Source organism: Bos grunniens, chromosome 20 (assembly GCF_055505025.1).
Source record: "Bos grunniens cultivar Pamir isolate PY7600 chromosome 20, Bosgru_T2T1.0, whole genome shotgun sequence".
NCBI lineage: Eukaryota > Metazoa > Chordata > Mammalia > Artiodactyla > Bovidae > Bos > Bos grunniens.
The window spans coordinates 12,980,602-12,997,579 of record NC_141184.1 but is presented as its reverse complement, the minus strand read 5'-3'; the positions used below and the strand labels follow the sequence as shown (position 1 = coordinate 12,997,579).

The 16,978-nt window shown below is 49.1% G+C and overlaps 1 protein-coding gene across 9 annotated transcripts in view; it reads right to left on the bottom strand.

Annotated features, from left to right (window-relative positions):
- Nucleotides 1-16,978, bottom strand: part of TRIO (trio Rho guanine nucleotide exchange factor) — a 363,061-nt gene that overhangs the window by 240,934 nt on the left and 105,149 nt on the right. The window contains exon 1 of one of the 9 annotated variants that reach the window (XM_086361233.1): nucleotides 4,845-4,887. The exons of the other annotated variants lie outside the window; for them this stretch is intronic. Within the exon in view, the coding sequence (XP_086217359.1) occupies nucleotides 4,845-4,863 (19 nt within the window). The 5' untranslated portion in view covers nucleotides 4,864-4,887. Of the gene's footprint in view, nucleotides 1-4,844; nucleotides 4,888-16,978 lie in introns of those variants that run through there. 9 annotated transcript variants of the gene reach the window in all.

Here is a 16,978-nt window from a genome sequence, read left to right as displayed (position 1 = left end):
AGCTATAACTCTACTCTTTCCCTTAAATATCTTTTTGATTATTACCTACAAAAAGGCTCTCGATTAGAGAGAAGTGGTATAAATGGGTGGTATTAAAACTCCTCTTGGTATGCACTGATTTGCTCTGATCTGGGGTGACTTGAACATCCAGCGTAATCTAGGGTCCTTTTGTTGAACGCAGTGTGTTTGGCAAAGCAACATGAGTAGTAAGGATGTACAGTGAGAGACACACAAGTGTGGAAAAATGTGGCGAGAGGAAATCAGAATGAGAGATGCCGTCTAAGATGTAGGATTTATGGGGAGAGATGGTTGTGGTCAGTCTTGGCTGGAACAAAGAGGGGTGGTGAACCAGTGCGCAGGTGCCTGGGGTACGGTCTTCTCCAAATATCTAACCCCGAACTCACGCGCATCTTCCCAGACCTGCTCCCCATGGTGTGGGTCCCAGTGCAGTACCGGGCCCCACAAACCACCCACCGCACGACTTAACCAGGAACCCGGGCTGGCCCTGCCCCCATCCTCTCTTGCACACTCGGGAGTACTGTGTCCACCGGCCAGCATGACCCTTACGTGTGTGCCTCCAACAACCTCCTAATGGATGTTCATGACTCCCTGGAATTAATTCTGGCACCCTCCCCCTGAATGCACATCTCCCAAATCCACTCCCCTAAAATTCGCCAGTGGCTACTGTGAAATGAAAATATCTCCTGCCATATTAATAAACAAGACCTGTCACTGCCATCAGTGATTTCTGGCCTCCAAATGTGAACGAGGGCTCCCCAAACTGCGATCCAGCAGATGCCACCAGCCCCCACCCCCCGGTGACTGCTGAGGAGCTAGGAGAATGCAAGCAGCTAGATGAACAAGGAAGCAGGACTGGCCCGGAGAGCTGAGCTGCACACAAAAGGAGTGAATTCAGGGATCCACAGGCTTGCATCCTTCCCTGCACAGAATGCTATAAATTCCTTAACTTGATACCTGATCTTTGATGTTCAGACTGCCTGCTCCCTTTGTTGCAAACTTGCATAGAGCCTGACTTCCCGCCCCTACCTCCTTAGAGCAGTTTTCTCAGAGTTATCTTCTCCTGGGCTCAGAGTCCTAAACATCTCCACCAAAATAAAATAACTCTTACTTTCAGGTTGTGACTGTATTTTTCAGTCGACACGTCCAATCAAGTCCAGACTCCGAGACGTGGCACAGAGGTCCTCAAGACCTGACGTCCGCTTACCCCTCAGTTCAGTTCAGTTTTAGTCACTCAGTCGTGTCCGACTCTTCACAACCCCATGAATCGCAGCATTCCAGGCCTCCCTGTCCATCATCAACTCCCGGAGTTCACTCAGACTCACGTCCATCGAGTCAGTGATGCCATCCAGCCATCTCATCCTCTGTCGTCCCCTTCTCCTCCTGCCCCCAATCCCTCCCAGCATCAGAGTCTTTTCCAGTGAGTCAACTCTTTGCATCAGGTGGCCAAAGTACTGGAGTTTCAGCTTCAGCATCATTCCTTCCAAAGAAATCCCAGGGCTGATCTCCTTCAGAATGGACTGGTTGGATCTCCTTGCAGTCCAAGGGACTCTCAAGAGTCTTCTCCAACACCACAGTTCAAAAGCATCAATTCTTCGGTGCTCAGCCTTCTTCACAGTCCAACTCTCACATCCATACATGACCACAGGAAAAACCATAGCCTTGACCAGATGGACCTTTGTTGGCAAAGTAATGTCTCTGCTTTTGAATATGCTATCTAGGTTGGTCATAACTTTGCTTCCAAGGAGTAAGCGTCTTTTAATTTCATGGCTGCAGTCACCATCTGCAGTGATTTTGGAGCCCCCAAAAACAAAGTCTGACACTGTTTCCACTGTTTCCCCATCTATTTCCCATGAAGTGGTGGGACCGGATGCCGTGATCTTTGTTTTCTGAATGTTGAGCTTTAAGCCAGCTTTTTCACTCTCCACTTTCACTTTCATCAAGAGGCTTTTTAGTTCCTCTTCACTTTCTGCCATAAGGGTGGTGTCATCTGCGTATCTCAGGTTATTGATATTTCTCCCGGCAATCTTGATTCCAGCTTGTGTTTCTTCCAGCCCAGCATTTCTCATGATGTACTCTGCATATAAGTTAAATAAGCAGGGTGACAATGTACAACCTTGACGTACTCCTTTTGCTATTTGGAACCAGTCTGTTGTTCCATGTCCAGTTCTAACTGTTGCTTCCTGACCTGCATACAGATTTCTCAAGAGGCAGGTCAAGTGGTCTGGTATTCCCATCTCTTGAAGAATTTTCCACAGTTTATTGTGATCCACATAGTCAAAGGCTTTGGCATAGTCAATAAAGCAGAAATGGATGTTTTTCTGGAACTCTCTTGCTTTTTCCATGATCCAGCAGATGTTGGCAATTTGATCTCTGGTTCCTCTGCCTTTTCTAAAACCAGCTTGAACATCAGGAAGTTCACGATTCACGTACTGCTGATGTCTGGCTTGGAGAATTTTGAGCATTACTTTACTAGCATGTGAGATGAGTGCAATTGTGCGGTAGTTTGAGCATTCTTTGGCATTGCCTTTCTTTGGGATTGGAATGAAAACTGACCTTTTCCAGTCCTGTGGCCACTGCTGAGTTTTCCAAATGTGCTGGCATATTGAGTGCAGCACTTTCACAGCATCATCTTTCAGGATTTGAAATAGCTCAACTGGAATTCCATCACCTCCACTAGCTTTGTTCGTAGTGATGCTTTCTAAGGCCCACTTGACTTCACATTCCAGGATGTCTGGCTCTAGGTCAGTGATCACATCATCGTGATTATCTTGGTCATGAAGATCTTTTTTGTACAGTTCTTCTGTGTATTCTTGCCATCTCTTCTTAATATCTTCTGCTTCTGTTAGGTCCATACCATTTCTGTCCTTTATTGAGTCAATCTTTGCATGAAATGTCCCCTTGGTATCTCTAATTTTCTTGAAGAGATCTCTAGTCTTTCCCATTTTGTTGTTTTTCCTCTATTTCTTTACACTGATCACTGAGGAAGGCTTTCTTATCTCTTCCTGCTTACCCCTCCAGCCTCACTACTCCTCACCCCCATTCGGGACCGTCTCCCCACACCCTCTCCAGGAATTCTAACAGCCTGCAGTGAACCACCCTTGCTTACAGCTGAACCTGCACACACACACACTGTTCCCCAATCAGCCAGAACCAGCCCCCAACATGCACACACACACATGAACACACACAGCCCTTACCCTCCCATCTCCTCCACAGACCAATCCCACCCCATCTGTGAAGCCTTGGAGAGCCCTCCAGTGCTGGATGAGACCCCACCCTGCACCCCCACAGCACTCCAAACCCTTCGGGTGTCATCTATCACAAACAGTAATATCCCAACACATCTGGAGTACGTCACCCAGGACAACCTGCCTTGTTACCAACCAGGAGCATCAAGGGTACAGAACAAACAAGCACAGAGGCCAAGCCAAAGTTTTGCAGCCAGTCTGCACATCTAAGTTAAAGGGACTTACTCCCTAATCTATGAACCAAGACTTGTGTTTAATTTAGGTTTATTCCTGCCTCTCTTTACAAAGAAGGCCCCAGCTTTCTTTCTGTGAACCCTAAAATGCTAAGGTTCTGCTTCTGAATACGCCCTGCTGCTCAGATGGCATGAGAAGGGATAGAAGGCAGCCAGGATGCAGAAGCCACAACCCTCCCCATGGATCTTCCTCCCAGCTCCTTGGGTTCAGCAGCAAACACTTATCAATCCCTTCTGTCTTCAAGACACTATGGTGATTATCCTTCCATTAAAGGGAAAGAGAGAAATCAAGGTTGAATATTTTAATAAGCTACCAATTAATTTGAATGTCCAGTTGTTGTTCAGGTGCTAAGTCACGTCCGACTCTTTGCAACCCCATGGACTGCAGCATGCCAGGGTTCCCTGTCCTTCAGTATCTCCCAGAGTTTGCTCAAACTCAGGTCCATTGAGTCAGTGATGCCATCCAACCATCTCATCCTCGGTCGCCCCCTTCTCTTGCCCCCAATCTTTCCCAGCACCAGGGTCTTTTCCAAAGAGTCTGCTTTTCACGTCAGGTGGCCAAAGGACTGGAGGTTCAGCTTCAGCATCAGTCCTTCCAATGACTATTCAGGGTCGATTGCCTTTGGGACTGACTAATTTGATCTCCGTGCAGTCCGAGTGCCAGCGTCCAGAGACTGCATCTAAACGAAAATACCGTATAGTTCCTCCTCAACTTACAATGGAGTTATATCCAGATAAACCCATCATAAAAGTCAGAAGTTTACTACATTGAAAATGCATTTAATACACCTAAGCTACTGAACATCGTAACTTAGGCAAGACCATCATACACGTGCTCATAACACTGACATTAGCTGAAAATTGGGCAAAATCATCTAACACAAATTCTATTTTATAATGAAGTGCTGAATGTCTCGTAATTTATTGAATACTGTACTGAAAGTAAAAACAAAAAAACCAGGGCGGCTTGTCTTGGGTACAAAACAGCTTTAAGTGTATTGGTTGTTTACCCCTGTGAATGGGCAGCTGTCTGGGAGCTGCGGGTCCGGGTCACTGGCAAGCATGTCCTGGGAGTGCCTACCGCACAAGGCTGGCCCCGAAAGATCAACGTTCAACATTACAAGTATGGTTTCCATTGAATGTGTATGCTTTTCACACCATCATAAAGTGAAAAAAATCTCAAGTTAAACCATTGTAAGTCAGCAACCAGCTATGTTCAGAGACATTAAATCACACATACACAATACCGAAGTTTCTACTAAAGCATTCAGCAAAGTTAAGATACAGTAGGTTCTACATACACTACTGGGCTTCCCTGGTGGCTCAGTGGTAAAGAACCCACCTGCCAATGTAGGAGACATGGGTCCAATTCCTGGGTCGGGAAGATCCCCTGGAGAAAGAAATGGCAACTTACTCCAGTATTCTTGCCTGGGAAATCCCACGGACAGGGGAGCCTGGCGGGCTACAGTCCTTGGGGTTTCAAAGAGTCAGACACAACTTAGTGGCTAAACAACAGCAAGAAATATACACCACCATGTGTAAAACAGACAGCCAGGTGGAATCTGTGTAAGGAGCTCAGCTTGGTGCTCTGTGATGACCTAAAAGGGTGGGATGGAGTTGGGGAGAGAGGCTCATGAGGGAGGGGGTACGTGTTTGCTGATAGCTGATTCACACTGTTGTACAGCAAAAACCAACAAAACACTCTAAAGCAATTCTCCTCCAGTTAAATAAAAGATGATGCAGTATGTCCTTTTTTTTGCCTCAAAATTCCTGTTAACTCATTTACCCTTATTAGCACATCACATACGGTAAATGTCACAAAGAAATGAAATTTTTAACTGAAGAACTGAAAAGTTACTTCCATTTGGATCTAATTTCAACAAATATTCACTAGAAAAATATGTCTTCAGGAAAGATCAAAGAATTTGGCAGAACTTTCTACCAAAAAGTAGAAAGTACAGTCCTCGGACGAAGCTTACAATTATGCTTGTCATCGCTTGGCTTTCATTAAGGACATATTTACACACGGTGTTCTCAAAATGCTCCCCCTAAATGACACGTTCCTGATTTTAAGAAGCTTATCATCTAAAACGAAATAAAACAAAACAAAAAACGTATTAGACCAAGCAGTAGCCTTGACAGTGTGAACATAACAAGCAGAGTCTGATGGGCAAATAAATATGCCTTGCAAGTACAGGTACTGTTATTTACAAGAGATGTAGATGCTGTTGTGATTAACTACACAGATCCATCTAAAATTATGATTTTTGTCACTGAAATTTTATATCCATCACTGTCACTAAAACTAAGTCCTTGACACAGAAAATGGGGCTCCTGGAGGGAAGTTTAAGGGGGAGGGGACATATGGATACCTACGGCTGGTTCATGTTGATGTACGGCAGAAACCAACACGATATTGTAAAGCAATTATCCTCCAATTACAAATAAATAAATTTAAATTTAAAAAATTAAAAGGGTGGAAACCACAAAGCATAAATATTGTTGTAACATGTGAAGAGAGGAGGACAATGATCTCTTTCGTCATCAGAAGCCCACTTGATGGCTTACATACAGGTGCTTGGCCCCGGTTATTCAGCAAACCTATTCTGCTTTGAAAATTTTCTTCATTTGTTTCCAGAAACGTTCTCAGAAATAACGGTATCTGAGACACCTTGGGACACAACCGCTGCTTGAGGACGCCCACGGGAGCAAGCTTAGTTCTGCCCTTGGGATGTTTGCTGGCCATGGAGGACAGCCAGTCTGGAGCAGGGTGAGACCTGGGCTGCGCAACGCCCTCCCACTAAGCAAGGACACCTCAGAAATCAAGAAAAGTGGTGTCTGTGGCTGCTTTGTTTTCTTTCGGGCTGAATTCCAAATGCAACTTACAGTTAAGTTGGAAGCTTTCTTGCAGATCCCTCTACTTAGCGTAATAAGACATGACTGCTCAATAGGGTATTAGATAGTTTGAGTTTTAGTCCTGAGGCCACACTGCTGGGTGGTGGCTTCCAGGGAGAAGGGCAAGTCTAACAAAGGTCCATCTAGTCAAAGCTATGGTTTTTCCAGTAGTCATGTATGGATGTGAGAGTTAGACTATAAAGAAAGCTGAGCACCGAAGAACTGATGCTTTTGAACTGTGGTGTTGGAGAAGACTCTTGAGAGTCCCTTGGACTGCAAGGAGATCCAACCAGTCCATCCTAAAGGAAATCAGTCCTGAACACACATTGGAAGGACTGATGCTGAAGCTGAAACTCCAATACTTTGGCCACCTGATGCAAAAAACTGACTCATTGGAAAAGACCCTGATGCTGGGAAAGATTGAGGGCAGGAGGAGAAGGGGACAACAGGGGATGAGATAGTTGGATGGCATCACCGACCCAATGGACATGCATTTGAGTAAACTCCGGGAGTTCATGATGGACAGGGAGGCCTGGTGTGCTGCGGTCCATGGGGTCGCAGAGAGTCAGATACGACTGAGCAACTGAACTGACTGAACTCTGATCAAGGCAACCTAGCCTTTGGGACTCACTGCCTTTTAAGGTGAAAGAAACTTTTTTCATTCAGGTACTGGTGTCCTGCCTTACCCTCATTTGCAAGCAGGGAAAAGAAGTTCTAATAAATAGGACCTATTATTAACCTTCCTACTGAATTCCTAATAAGAAATTTAAGAAACAACAAAGAGAGTTGGAAAAAGTAATGCATCTGGCTAATGGGGAAAAAAAAGACAAAGAAATCCAATTCAATTCTCTAACCGCCTCTCCCTCCCACCTCCTTCACCTCAAATTCCCTCCGCATACCCACAAAAGTACACTTTATAAATTCTGCTTAAAATATGTTTATTAAGCCACATAAATTCAGATACACTGATGGCAAAACAAATTTTGACATAAAAAATGGGTTTAATGTGGACTGACTCATCTCTCACTTGGGATTCTCATGCATATTCATTGAGAAAAGGAAAAAAAAAAAGAGATGCAAATTCCCAAGGGAAAGAGGACAGACATGCCCCTCTGGGAGGGAATCGCTGCTGGAGACCCCGGGAACTGGAGGAGGTACCAGCCCACGCCTGGCAGCATCTCCGCCCTGGATTCACTCTGGGCTCAGACAGTGGCGCCAGCAAGGCTGAGGAGTGCTCCAGTGGGGGCATGGACCCTCACGAACTCGGAAGACACTCCAACTGCGGGACCCCAATGCTACCATCCCACCTGGGTCCCCCACTGACACTCCAGGGGCTGAGACCTGCTCGGGGCGGGGAGGGGGTGCGGCAGGAGCAGCCGTGATCCGTGGGGTCTCTACCTGCTCGTTTGTGGGGTCCGCAATAAGAAACTGAGGTGGAGGTGGGAGGACTGGATGGGGGAGGAGGTGCTGGAGTAGGGGAGGGTAAGCTCTCCGGAAAGCTGACTTCCTTAGACTTGCCCGGTGGCTCCAATCAGAGAGGGCTAAGACCCAAAGCTTTTAAGCCATGCAGGCTGGGGAACCTGTTTTCCTTTCTCTGATCCCCTAATTGCTCAGGCCCTGATGGCGAGGAAAAGAGGCAGTATCTCTCCACCGGGAAGCCCAGGGAACATTTTTTCCCAATTAGTATAGAAATGCAAATGCAAGTACAGAAATGCAAACAGACAGGCAGGAAGGACATTTACATGCAGGTGTGTGGGGCTCCCTCATCCACCAGCCCGTGCCTGCACCTGTAGGGCCTTCCCCGGAGGAGGCACTGGGACCTCAGCACACCTGCTGCCCAGGTGCTCGGACCGCCCAGGGTTACAGACTTCCTTCCTTCCCAGGGAGAGATGGCGCAGACCCGACAGGTGAGCGGGGAGTATGGAGCGGGGTGTTAAAGCTACAGGCCACCACCCCTTCCCCGGTGTTAAACACTGATGGACAGCACCTGACATCGAGCTGCCAGGACTGGAAAGGAAATTTCCTGTCAAGGGACTACAGTGTCCAGCAAGGAGGAGTCTGGGCTGCAACCTGGCTGCCGTGTCTCCATCCCTGCAGTGGGAAGACCATGGAGGCACCTCCATCTGTGAAACGGAATGGATGAGAATCCCAAGGATACTACCCAGCGGGCTAACAGCACCTAGAACGCCAAGTACTACGACCACTGACTTCCGAGGAAGCAGCTTATCCTCAGATGAACAGGTCTGCTGCTGCTGCTGCTAAGTCGCTTCAGTCATGTCCGACTCTGTGCAACCCCATAGACGGCAGCCCACCAGGCTCCCCCGTCCCTGGGATTCTCCAGGCAAGAACACTGGAGTGGGCTGCCATTTCCTTCTCCAATGCATGAAAGTGAAAAGTGAAAGTGAAGTCGCTCAGTCGTGCCCGACTCTTAGCGACCCCATGGACTGCAGCCTACCAGGCTCCTGCGTCCATGGGATTTTCCAGGCAAGAGTACTGGAGTGGGGTGCCACTGCCTTCTCCGACAGGTTTGGTAAGTGCTTTTAAGTAATGGATTTGGGTAAACTTGGCCCATTTACCTTCGATCACTGCATTCTATAAGGGGATGCATCATGGGCAGTTATCATCGAAACCCACCAAAAAAACTTTTTAAAAATCAGCGATTCACCTTGGCAATTCCTGCCTCCTGAGCACGCATGCATGAGATGGACTATAAATAATTTAAGGAACTATAAGGCAATTCAAAAGTCAGAGTAGTCTTCTGCCTAAGTGAGTGAATGAGTGAAGTTGCTCAGTCGTGTCTGACTCTTTGCGATCCCATGGACTGTAGCCTACCAGGCTCCTCTGTCCATGGAATTTTCCAGGCAAGAATACTGGAGTGGGTTGCCATTTCCTTCTCCAGGGGATCTTCCCGACCCAGGAATTGAACCCAGGTCTCCAGCATTGCAGGCAGACGCTTTACCATCTGAGCCACCTGGGAAGGCCTCTCTTCTGCCTTAGAGTCTGCAGCTATCCTGACCTCATGGTCACACTCCCCCCCCACCCAGGGGCACCCAGCTTACACCTGAGCTGTCTCAGGGTCCTGCTCAGCCTGTCCTGTGGAAGGGGGCAAACCAAAATACAATAAGAAGTGAAAATTGATGAGACTGAAAGGCACATGAAAGGAACCAACTTTCTGGAAGACATCTGGAGTAAAATGGTGACGATCAACATTTTAATAACTGAAAAAGTGCTCCCTTTCCAACCCTCTATTGTCAGCAGCCCATCCACTGGAGTAAGATACCTTTCCAGGCTTCAAAGGGGGAGTGGGGAGGGACTGAAGGGTGTTGCTGGCTAGGGACACCAAGTCTGGGGGACTGCTGGCGTGACCTGGCTTGGCGCCACAAGGAAGAGGGCACCTGGCTCCCACATCTGTGGCCCCCACCTGCACGAGTCCTGCCCCCCAGGAAAGCCTGAAACCAACAGGAGGAGGTCCCTCCCTACCCCCTGCGAAACTACCCCAAGGCCAGAAGGCAGATAGAGTGCTTTTTGTCCTCATCTTCCACATTCCATCTCTCGTTTTAATCCACAGTCATCTCTCATTTTAATAGATGAACGGGAATAAACAGGACTCTTCCCTAGACACGTGGTAAGTCCCGGCGATGAACAGCACCCAAATTGCTGGCCTTCGTGTGTACACTGTCCCAGGCTGTCCAGTCACTCAGTCGTGTCCAACTCTGCAACCCCATGGACTGCAGCACATCAGGCTTCCGTGTCTGTCACCATCTCCTGGAGCTCGCTCAAACTCATGTCCACCGAGTCAGTGATGTCATCCAACCATCTCGTCCTCTGTCATCCCCTTCTCCTCCTGTCCACTTGTTAAAGGCAAACTCATTCAAAAATAAGTTTTTAAAGTGATGAAAAAGCCACACTAAGTTTCCCTTCTTTGTTCCTTGTGGAAAGCAAGCCCAGATGGTTCTGTGAAAGCTCACAATATGACATCGGCCAATTCTCCACCTCGAAACCTCAAAACAGGAGGAGGGGTGGGTGCTATTACAGGAAATAACTTCTAAGAGCCCTGATGGCTTTAAATATTCAATTATTCACTGTATGGTAAGACAAAAAGGGTTTTAAATCAATTTTTCTAATTCTTTCAACTACTAAAATGAAAGCACAGGCAAAAATAGGCCCCAGACTCAGAAGAGGATGTCCACCCAGCTGGTCTGTATGAAGGTGTGTATATGTGTTACTGGTGTGTGTTTGAAATTAGCAACCCGTTTAGGAACCAGAAACCGCCAATTCCTTGGAGGCTTCCCCCATGCCCTGGTCTGACGGTGCCCACCTCCTGTCTCCAGACATACCACTATGCCAGCTCTCAGGATAACCATTCCCTAGCTTTTCTTTGGAGAAAGCAATGGCAACCCACTCCAGTACTCTTGCCTGGGAAATCCTATGGACAGAGGAGCCTGGTAGGCTACAGTCCATGAGGTCGCTAAGAGTCGGGCACGACTGAGCGACTTCACTTTCACTTTTCACTTTCATGCATTGGAGAAGGAAATGGCAACCCACTCCAGTGTTCTTGCCTGGAGAATCCCAGAGACAGGAGCCTGGTGGGCTGCCGTCTATGGGGTCACACAGAGTCGGACACGACTGACATGACTTAGCAGCAGCAGCTTTTCTTTAGTTTCGCCATTTCTGAATCTACTGCTGCGTGACGTATCGCTCCGTTGGCCTGTCTCTGGGCTTCATGGGAATGCAATCATACTACACGCATTCTCTGCAACTTGATCCAGTCTGGATGGTTCGTCTGTGTCCATGTGCGTGCTGAGCTCTGTTTAATGCTCCACTCTGTGACTCGGGTTCATGGAACTTGCCCTGTCTTCCCATTTTGCTCTTATAAATGATGCTGCCTGAACAGCCGTGTCCACGTGTCTCCCAGAACACACTTCCAGAGCATCTCTGGGCCGAGGGGCAGGCTAGGGGAGGAACTGCTGGGCTGAGAGGTTACACAGTGATGCCAAACATGTTCCCAAATGGCTGGACTGTACAGCCTCACTGAAGCGGGCACTGTCAGATGAGCCTGCATGTTTTTGTTAAAGAGACAACCGTTCGGTACCTTTCTCCAAAATGAATTGAACTAGGAAACAAAAACAAGCGTGCTACTGGACAAGAGATTGGCCTGAAATTATTTTTAGGTTCCGATCTCTCTGGGCTAACAGAACAGTAGTCCAGGGTTTCACATTTTGTCCGGAAAGTTTGAGCCCGCAAGAACAGGATATTCCAGATGTTTCCTTTTCTATTTCTATCTCAACCGAATTCCCCTCATAGTTCCTCCTATTTAAGATTCCTTAAGAGGATTTGCCAAAAAGGAACTGCTGTGGAGACCTGCACACGAACTCGGTCTCTAACTGCCTGACGGCCAGGGTGTTCCAACACTCAGTCAACAAGGCTGCCGTTGCTGGATTTCAGGAGTGGAGCTTCTCAAAGAAATAGGGCTATAGGGTGGTCTTAGGGTCTCAGGGGTTCCCACAAAAGCCTATTTAATACATGAGAGTCCAATCATGCCACTGGTGTGGGCTGGAGCAGAAATAGGGGATGGCGGGGGGAGAAGGCCAGAAGCAGCCCACCATGCCTCCCCCAGGGAGGATGCGCCAGGGAGAGGCACAAAGGGGCCCCTGCCTTCCTGGCCTCCCCTGCCGGGCCCTCCCCCGACTCCTGTTCTGGGCATTTTGCTGGACTGCAAGGCCCAGACCCGCCCACCAGACCTCGATCACAGCAAGCAGTCCTCAAAGGTTTGGTGGCGAGACCCCTTTACATCAGTAAAAACCACAGAGAGGGGTGGAAGGGAGGCTCAAGAGACAAGGGACACACACACTCCCAAACACACACACACACCTCCAAACACACACACACACACGCACGCATGCATGCATGAGCTTCCCTGTAGCTCAGACGGTAAAGAAATCTGCCTGTAACGCAGGAGACCCAGGTTCGATGCTTTCAACCAACTCCAGTATTCTCGCCTGGAGAATCCCATGGACAAAGGAGCCTGGCAGCTACTGTCTGGGGTTGCAAAGAGTCGGACACAACTGAGCGATTAACACTGCAACACTACTACACACACACACACTGATGCCTGATGTTTGTACGGCAGAAACCGACACAACACTGTAAAGCAATTATCCTTCCAATTTAGAAAAAGCACTGAGGATCCGAAAAAGCTTTGGTTTACGTAGTTTCTGCTTGCCAACAAGTCCAGCCACGTAATATCTAGGTATCTAATACGGATACTCATATTCAAACCTAAAACCAAGAATATTTTTAAAGATAGTACATCTGTTACATATTAAATAAGGAAGACTTTCCACCTGAAAATCTGTACTTCCAAAATATACAAAAAAAAGAAGGCTGGCGTTGTTCTACACTTTAGAGACTGACTTTAACGTCTGGCTTGGTAGACTATGTAGATTCTCACAACTGACTGTCTTTAATCTGTTGTGATGTTACTTGCCAGGCAGACCCTGGGAGACCTCACTATATCCTTTGGAAAGAATGAGTTAGGAACAGCTCAGACTTTGCTATGCAAACAGCTTTACCTCATAGATCTCCTGACAAGTTCCTGGGAGCCTGGAAGTGTACTAGGAGACCCGCTGCCCTAAAGCAATGTTCTTCAAAGGCTTTTGCTCAAGAATTCCATCACCAAAGAACTTTACTACCTTTCCCCAGTTACAAATGTGTTGTTGTACCAGTAGTCTCTTTGCTGTTGTTCAGTTGCCCAGTCGTGTCCAGCTCTTTGCGACCCCAGGGACTGCAGCACGTCACCCCCTCTGTCCTTCACAATCTCCTGGAGTTTGCCCGCATCAGTGATGCCACCCAATGATCTCATCCTCCAATGCCCTCTTCTCTTTCTGCCACAATCATTCCCAGCCTCAGGGACTTTTCCAAGGAGTCGTCTGTTCGCATCAGATGACCAAAATACAGAAGCTTCAGCTTCAGCATCAGTCCTTCCAGTGAATATTCAGGGTTGATCTCCCTTAAGATTGACTGGTTTGATCTCCTTGTTGTCCAAGGGACTTTCAGGAGTCTTCTCTAGCACCACAGTTTGAAGGCATCAATTCTTTGGCGTTCTGCTTTCTTTATGGTCCAGCTCTCACAACTGAACATGACCATGAGGAAAACCATAGTCTTGACTATACGGACCTTTGTTAGCAGAGTAATGTCTCTGGTTTTCAACACACTAAATTTGTTGTTACCATATATAAGTAGTCTCTTATATACCCCCAAATAGATATTTGAAAATAATAAGCTATTAATAAATATCTTTCCAAAGCTTTTGCTCTTTTCTTCCACACTCAGGGGTGCTCAATGCACACCCTCCCTAAGGTGAACACAGAACAGAGCTCCCATCTCCCCTGGAATCAGACTTCCTTTCCTTCAGCCAAGCTCCTCTTAACTACGGCTGGACAAGCAGTGGACTGACTGGGATAACCCGCACAACTAACCAGACAGCTTGCTGATGCGGAGGGTGCTTCCTTGAGCAAACACATCAACAGGCGACTTGGAACTTTGGGCCAGGCTCCCCCAGGGGCATAAATGGTGATGGTGTGTATGGCCAAGTCCAGGAGCCCTGAGTGTGCGGGCCGGTCCTGCCAGGAGTCTGCCCAGGGTACGGCCACCCTCCACGGCACCTCCTCCCTCCCCACGAGCTTGGCAGAAGCCGGAATGGCTGCATACCTCGTCCCCCTGCTCCCCTGGCAGGGCTGCAGGAGCCACAGACCAAAGAAAAACCCACGCAGGGTTTGTACGCAGGTAGCTTGTCTAAGGGGAGTACTCCAGGCCTGGAAAGGTCAGTCTTAAAGGAACGTTCAAGAGATGGCTTGATCACTGCCTGGGCTCTTGGGTCATCTTTGATCCCTGCTACCGGAGCTGGCAACAGAGAGCACGGGTGCCCCTTGGAACAGGCCCCCACATTGAGAAGAGATGTGGCTCCCTCAGTGACGCAGGTGGGGCCACCTGACCGAGTGAGGTCAGCTCGCCTGCTGCTCCGGCACCCTGTGCTGCGCAGGCTCCCGGAAGGAGCACGTATGTTTTATGTCAAAGAGGGGAAGGCAGACCTGAGGGATGGAAGTCAGGCTGGAGGGCTGGAGGGCGAGGAAGGGCAGGAGGCAGAACCAGCGGGAGTGAAGAGCAACCAGATCTATCGACAGACGAGCTGGGAGAGCCCCAGCCCATTGAGCCTTGCACAAAAGACGCTTCCTTTTTTAATGAGACAAAATCCGGAACGAGACACTACTGAGTATACAGTGAGAAGGTGACCTTTTCCTCTTGTAAATAAGTGCAAACAAAGCCAAACTGGTAATTTTGTTTCAGTGTCTTATCCTACAGGATCTGATTCAGGCTGAAGACATGCATCTTAGGGAGAACATCTTTTAAAGGCTAGCCCCTTGGGAAGTATGTGCTTCTTAGGCTTTATTTACCGTCATCCTACATGCTGATGACCCCCCGTACATGAAACCATCTACCAGGTGGACAGACAGGGACGAGGGGCTGCCAGCCACTGGGGCGCCTGAGCCACCATGGCTGGTGTCTCCCCACCCTGGTCTCCTCAAATCCTTGACCTCCGCTCACCCTTTCACCTGGGAATCACCTTGTGTTTCGCCAAGAAGAGCACGGTTTTAAGATACAAGGTTGCTCTGCTTCCCTTTTACACCTGAACACCTTCATTGCTAACGGCCCTCCCTTCTGATTTTAGAGAAGAAACGAAAATGGTCTTTTCTGAAATCATCACTCCCTGATCCCAGGGCTTCTATCGGCAGCCACTTTGTCCAGAGATTAGGCCATCCCCACCCCTCTGCAGATGGACTCCAGGCCACCCCCCACCGTCCACTGCAGTCCCCACCTCCCAGGGACACTGCGGGGATTCGGCGAGGTGGAGCGCGGAAAGCAGCAAAAGCTGCCTGCAGTGGTGCTCTTCAAAGATCAGCTCAGTAAATAAAGAGGCAGGACACCCCTGTTCATGGCTCCCCAGAACTGAGCCTGCACCGCCAGGAGAGGAAAGCAAGCCAGGCTGTTGCAGCAAAAGGCATGCGTGCCAGGCGGGCTGGCTGGCAGGCGCTCCTCTCCAGCTCCATGTACTCAAGGCTGCAGATTCTCCAGACTGGGCACCTGCAGACTCTGGGATTAAGGAGCTCTGTTACTTTGCGAGCAGCCCAGAAATGCTGATCAAAACGAGTGCTGACGCAGCTTCCACAGTAAGGTTCCCAGAGGCGTGGGGCTCTCCCAAACCAAGGAAATCTTATAATCCCTTAGGAATTTCAGGTTGTTGTTGTTGCTAAGCTGGGTCTGATTCTCTGCGACCCCACGGACTGCAGCACTCCAGGCTCCCCTGTCCTCCACTGTCTCTCAGAGTTTGCTCAAACTCATGTGCACTGAGTCAGTGATACTATCCAAGCATCTCATTCTCTGTTGCCCCCTTCTCTTTCCGCCAACAATCTTGGCCAGCCTGAGAGTCTCTTCCAATATTTCAGGTAGCTGCACCCACCCGCCAAAATCACCTCACCCAGAACGCCAGGCCTGAAGGAGCAAAGCTGTCTTGGTGTCACTAAGCCAGGGACTCATAACAACAGGGAAGAGAACCCCCGGGGAGGCACAGGAAGAAGGAAGGCTCCAAATCTCATCCTTTCTTTCGGGGCAGAAAAATAAGCAGGGATGAAACGCAACATGGCCCCCCTTCCCACTCTCCGCCGCCCGCCTGTCCTGCCCTCAGCTACAGTCTTCCCCTGTAAACGTGCGTTTCAGAAGCTCTTGGCAGAACCTAACAAGCCAGTGCAGGAAAAGCGCTTAACCCCGGGCTGAACAAACAAGGGCGCAGTCCATGGCCGCAGTCAAGGCCCTCCATCAACAGGACGGAGTGACGGCCACGGAGGAAGGACCGCGGAGAGGCAGCACACGTGGGAGGACGCGTTCAGCCGGAAAGGCTGCGCCTCCGTAGGGGCGGCTGCCCGGGGTCCCGCCTTCCTGTTCTCCCCAGGCTCCGGTGCGCTGCGGGAAAGCAGTGCGAGGCGGGGCAGCTTTGAGCACTGCACCCCTCTAATAAATAGGCTAGTGGTTGCTCATGGCAACGGAGTCCCCTCCCCCAAGTTTAAATGTGTGCACACACTGCCCGCATGGCTCTCTACAACATGCCTGCCTGGGTCATTTTTCTGCAAGAAAAAAAGTCATCCACGTGACCCAGGAGTGTGAGGGCACACGCGTGTGTATGCAGGTGAAGACCGGCCTTGGCAAGAGGAATGCCGTTTGCTTCCAAAGGCGGCGGGTCGGGGCAGCGCAGAGGTACCCCCGTGAAGACAGTGACGGCATGCACGCTAGCCACGTGGCCGGCGGTGAAAAAGATTACATCATCCCCTTTGTGCAGAGGAGAGCTGCGTGAGCAGCGCGCAGAGCTGGGCTGGCGGAGGCTGCAGCTCTGGGGGCCGAACCTCCCTCCTTTCTCCTTTGCGTCAAAAATAAAACATGCCCCCACGATGATAAGATCGAGCAGCTGGTTCACCAACAAATTGATATTCATCCTTTCCCTGTGCTTCGAGCGCACTATTTTTTTAACAG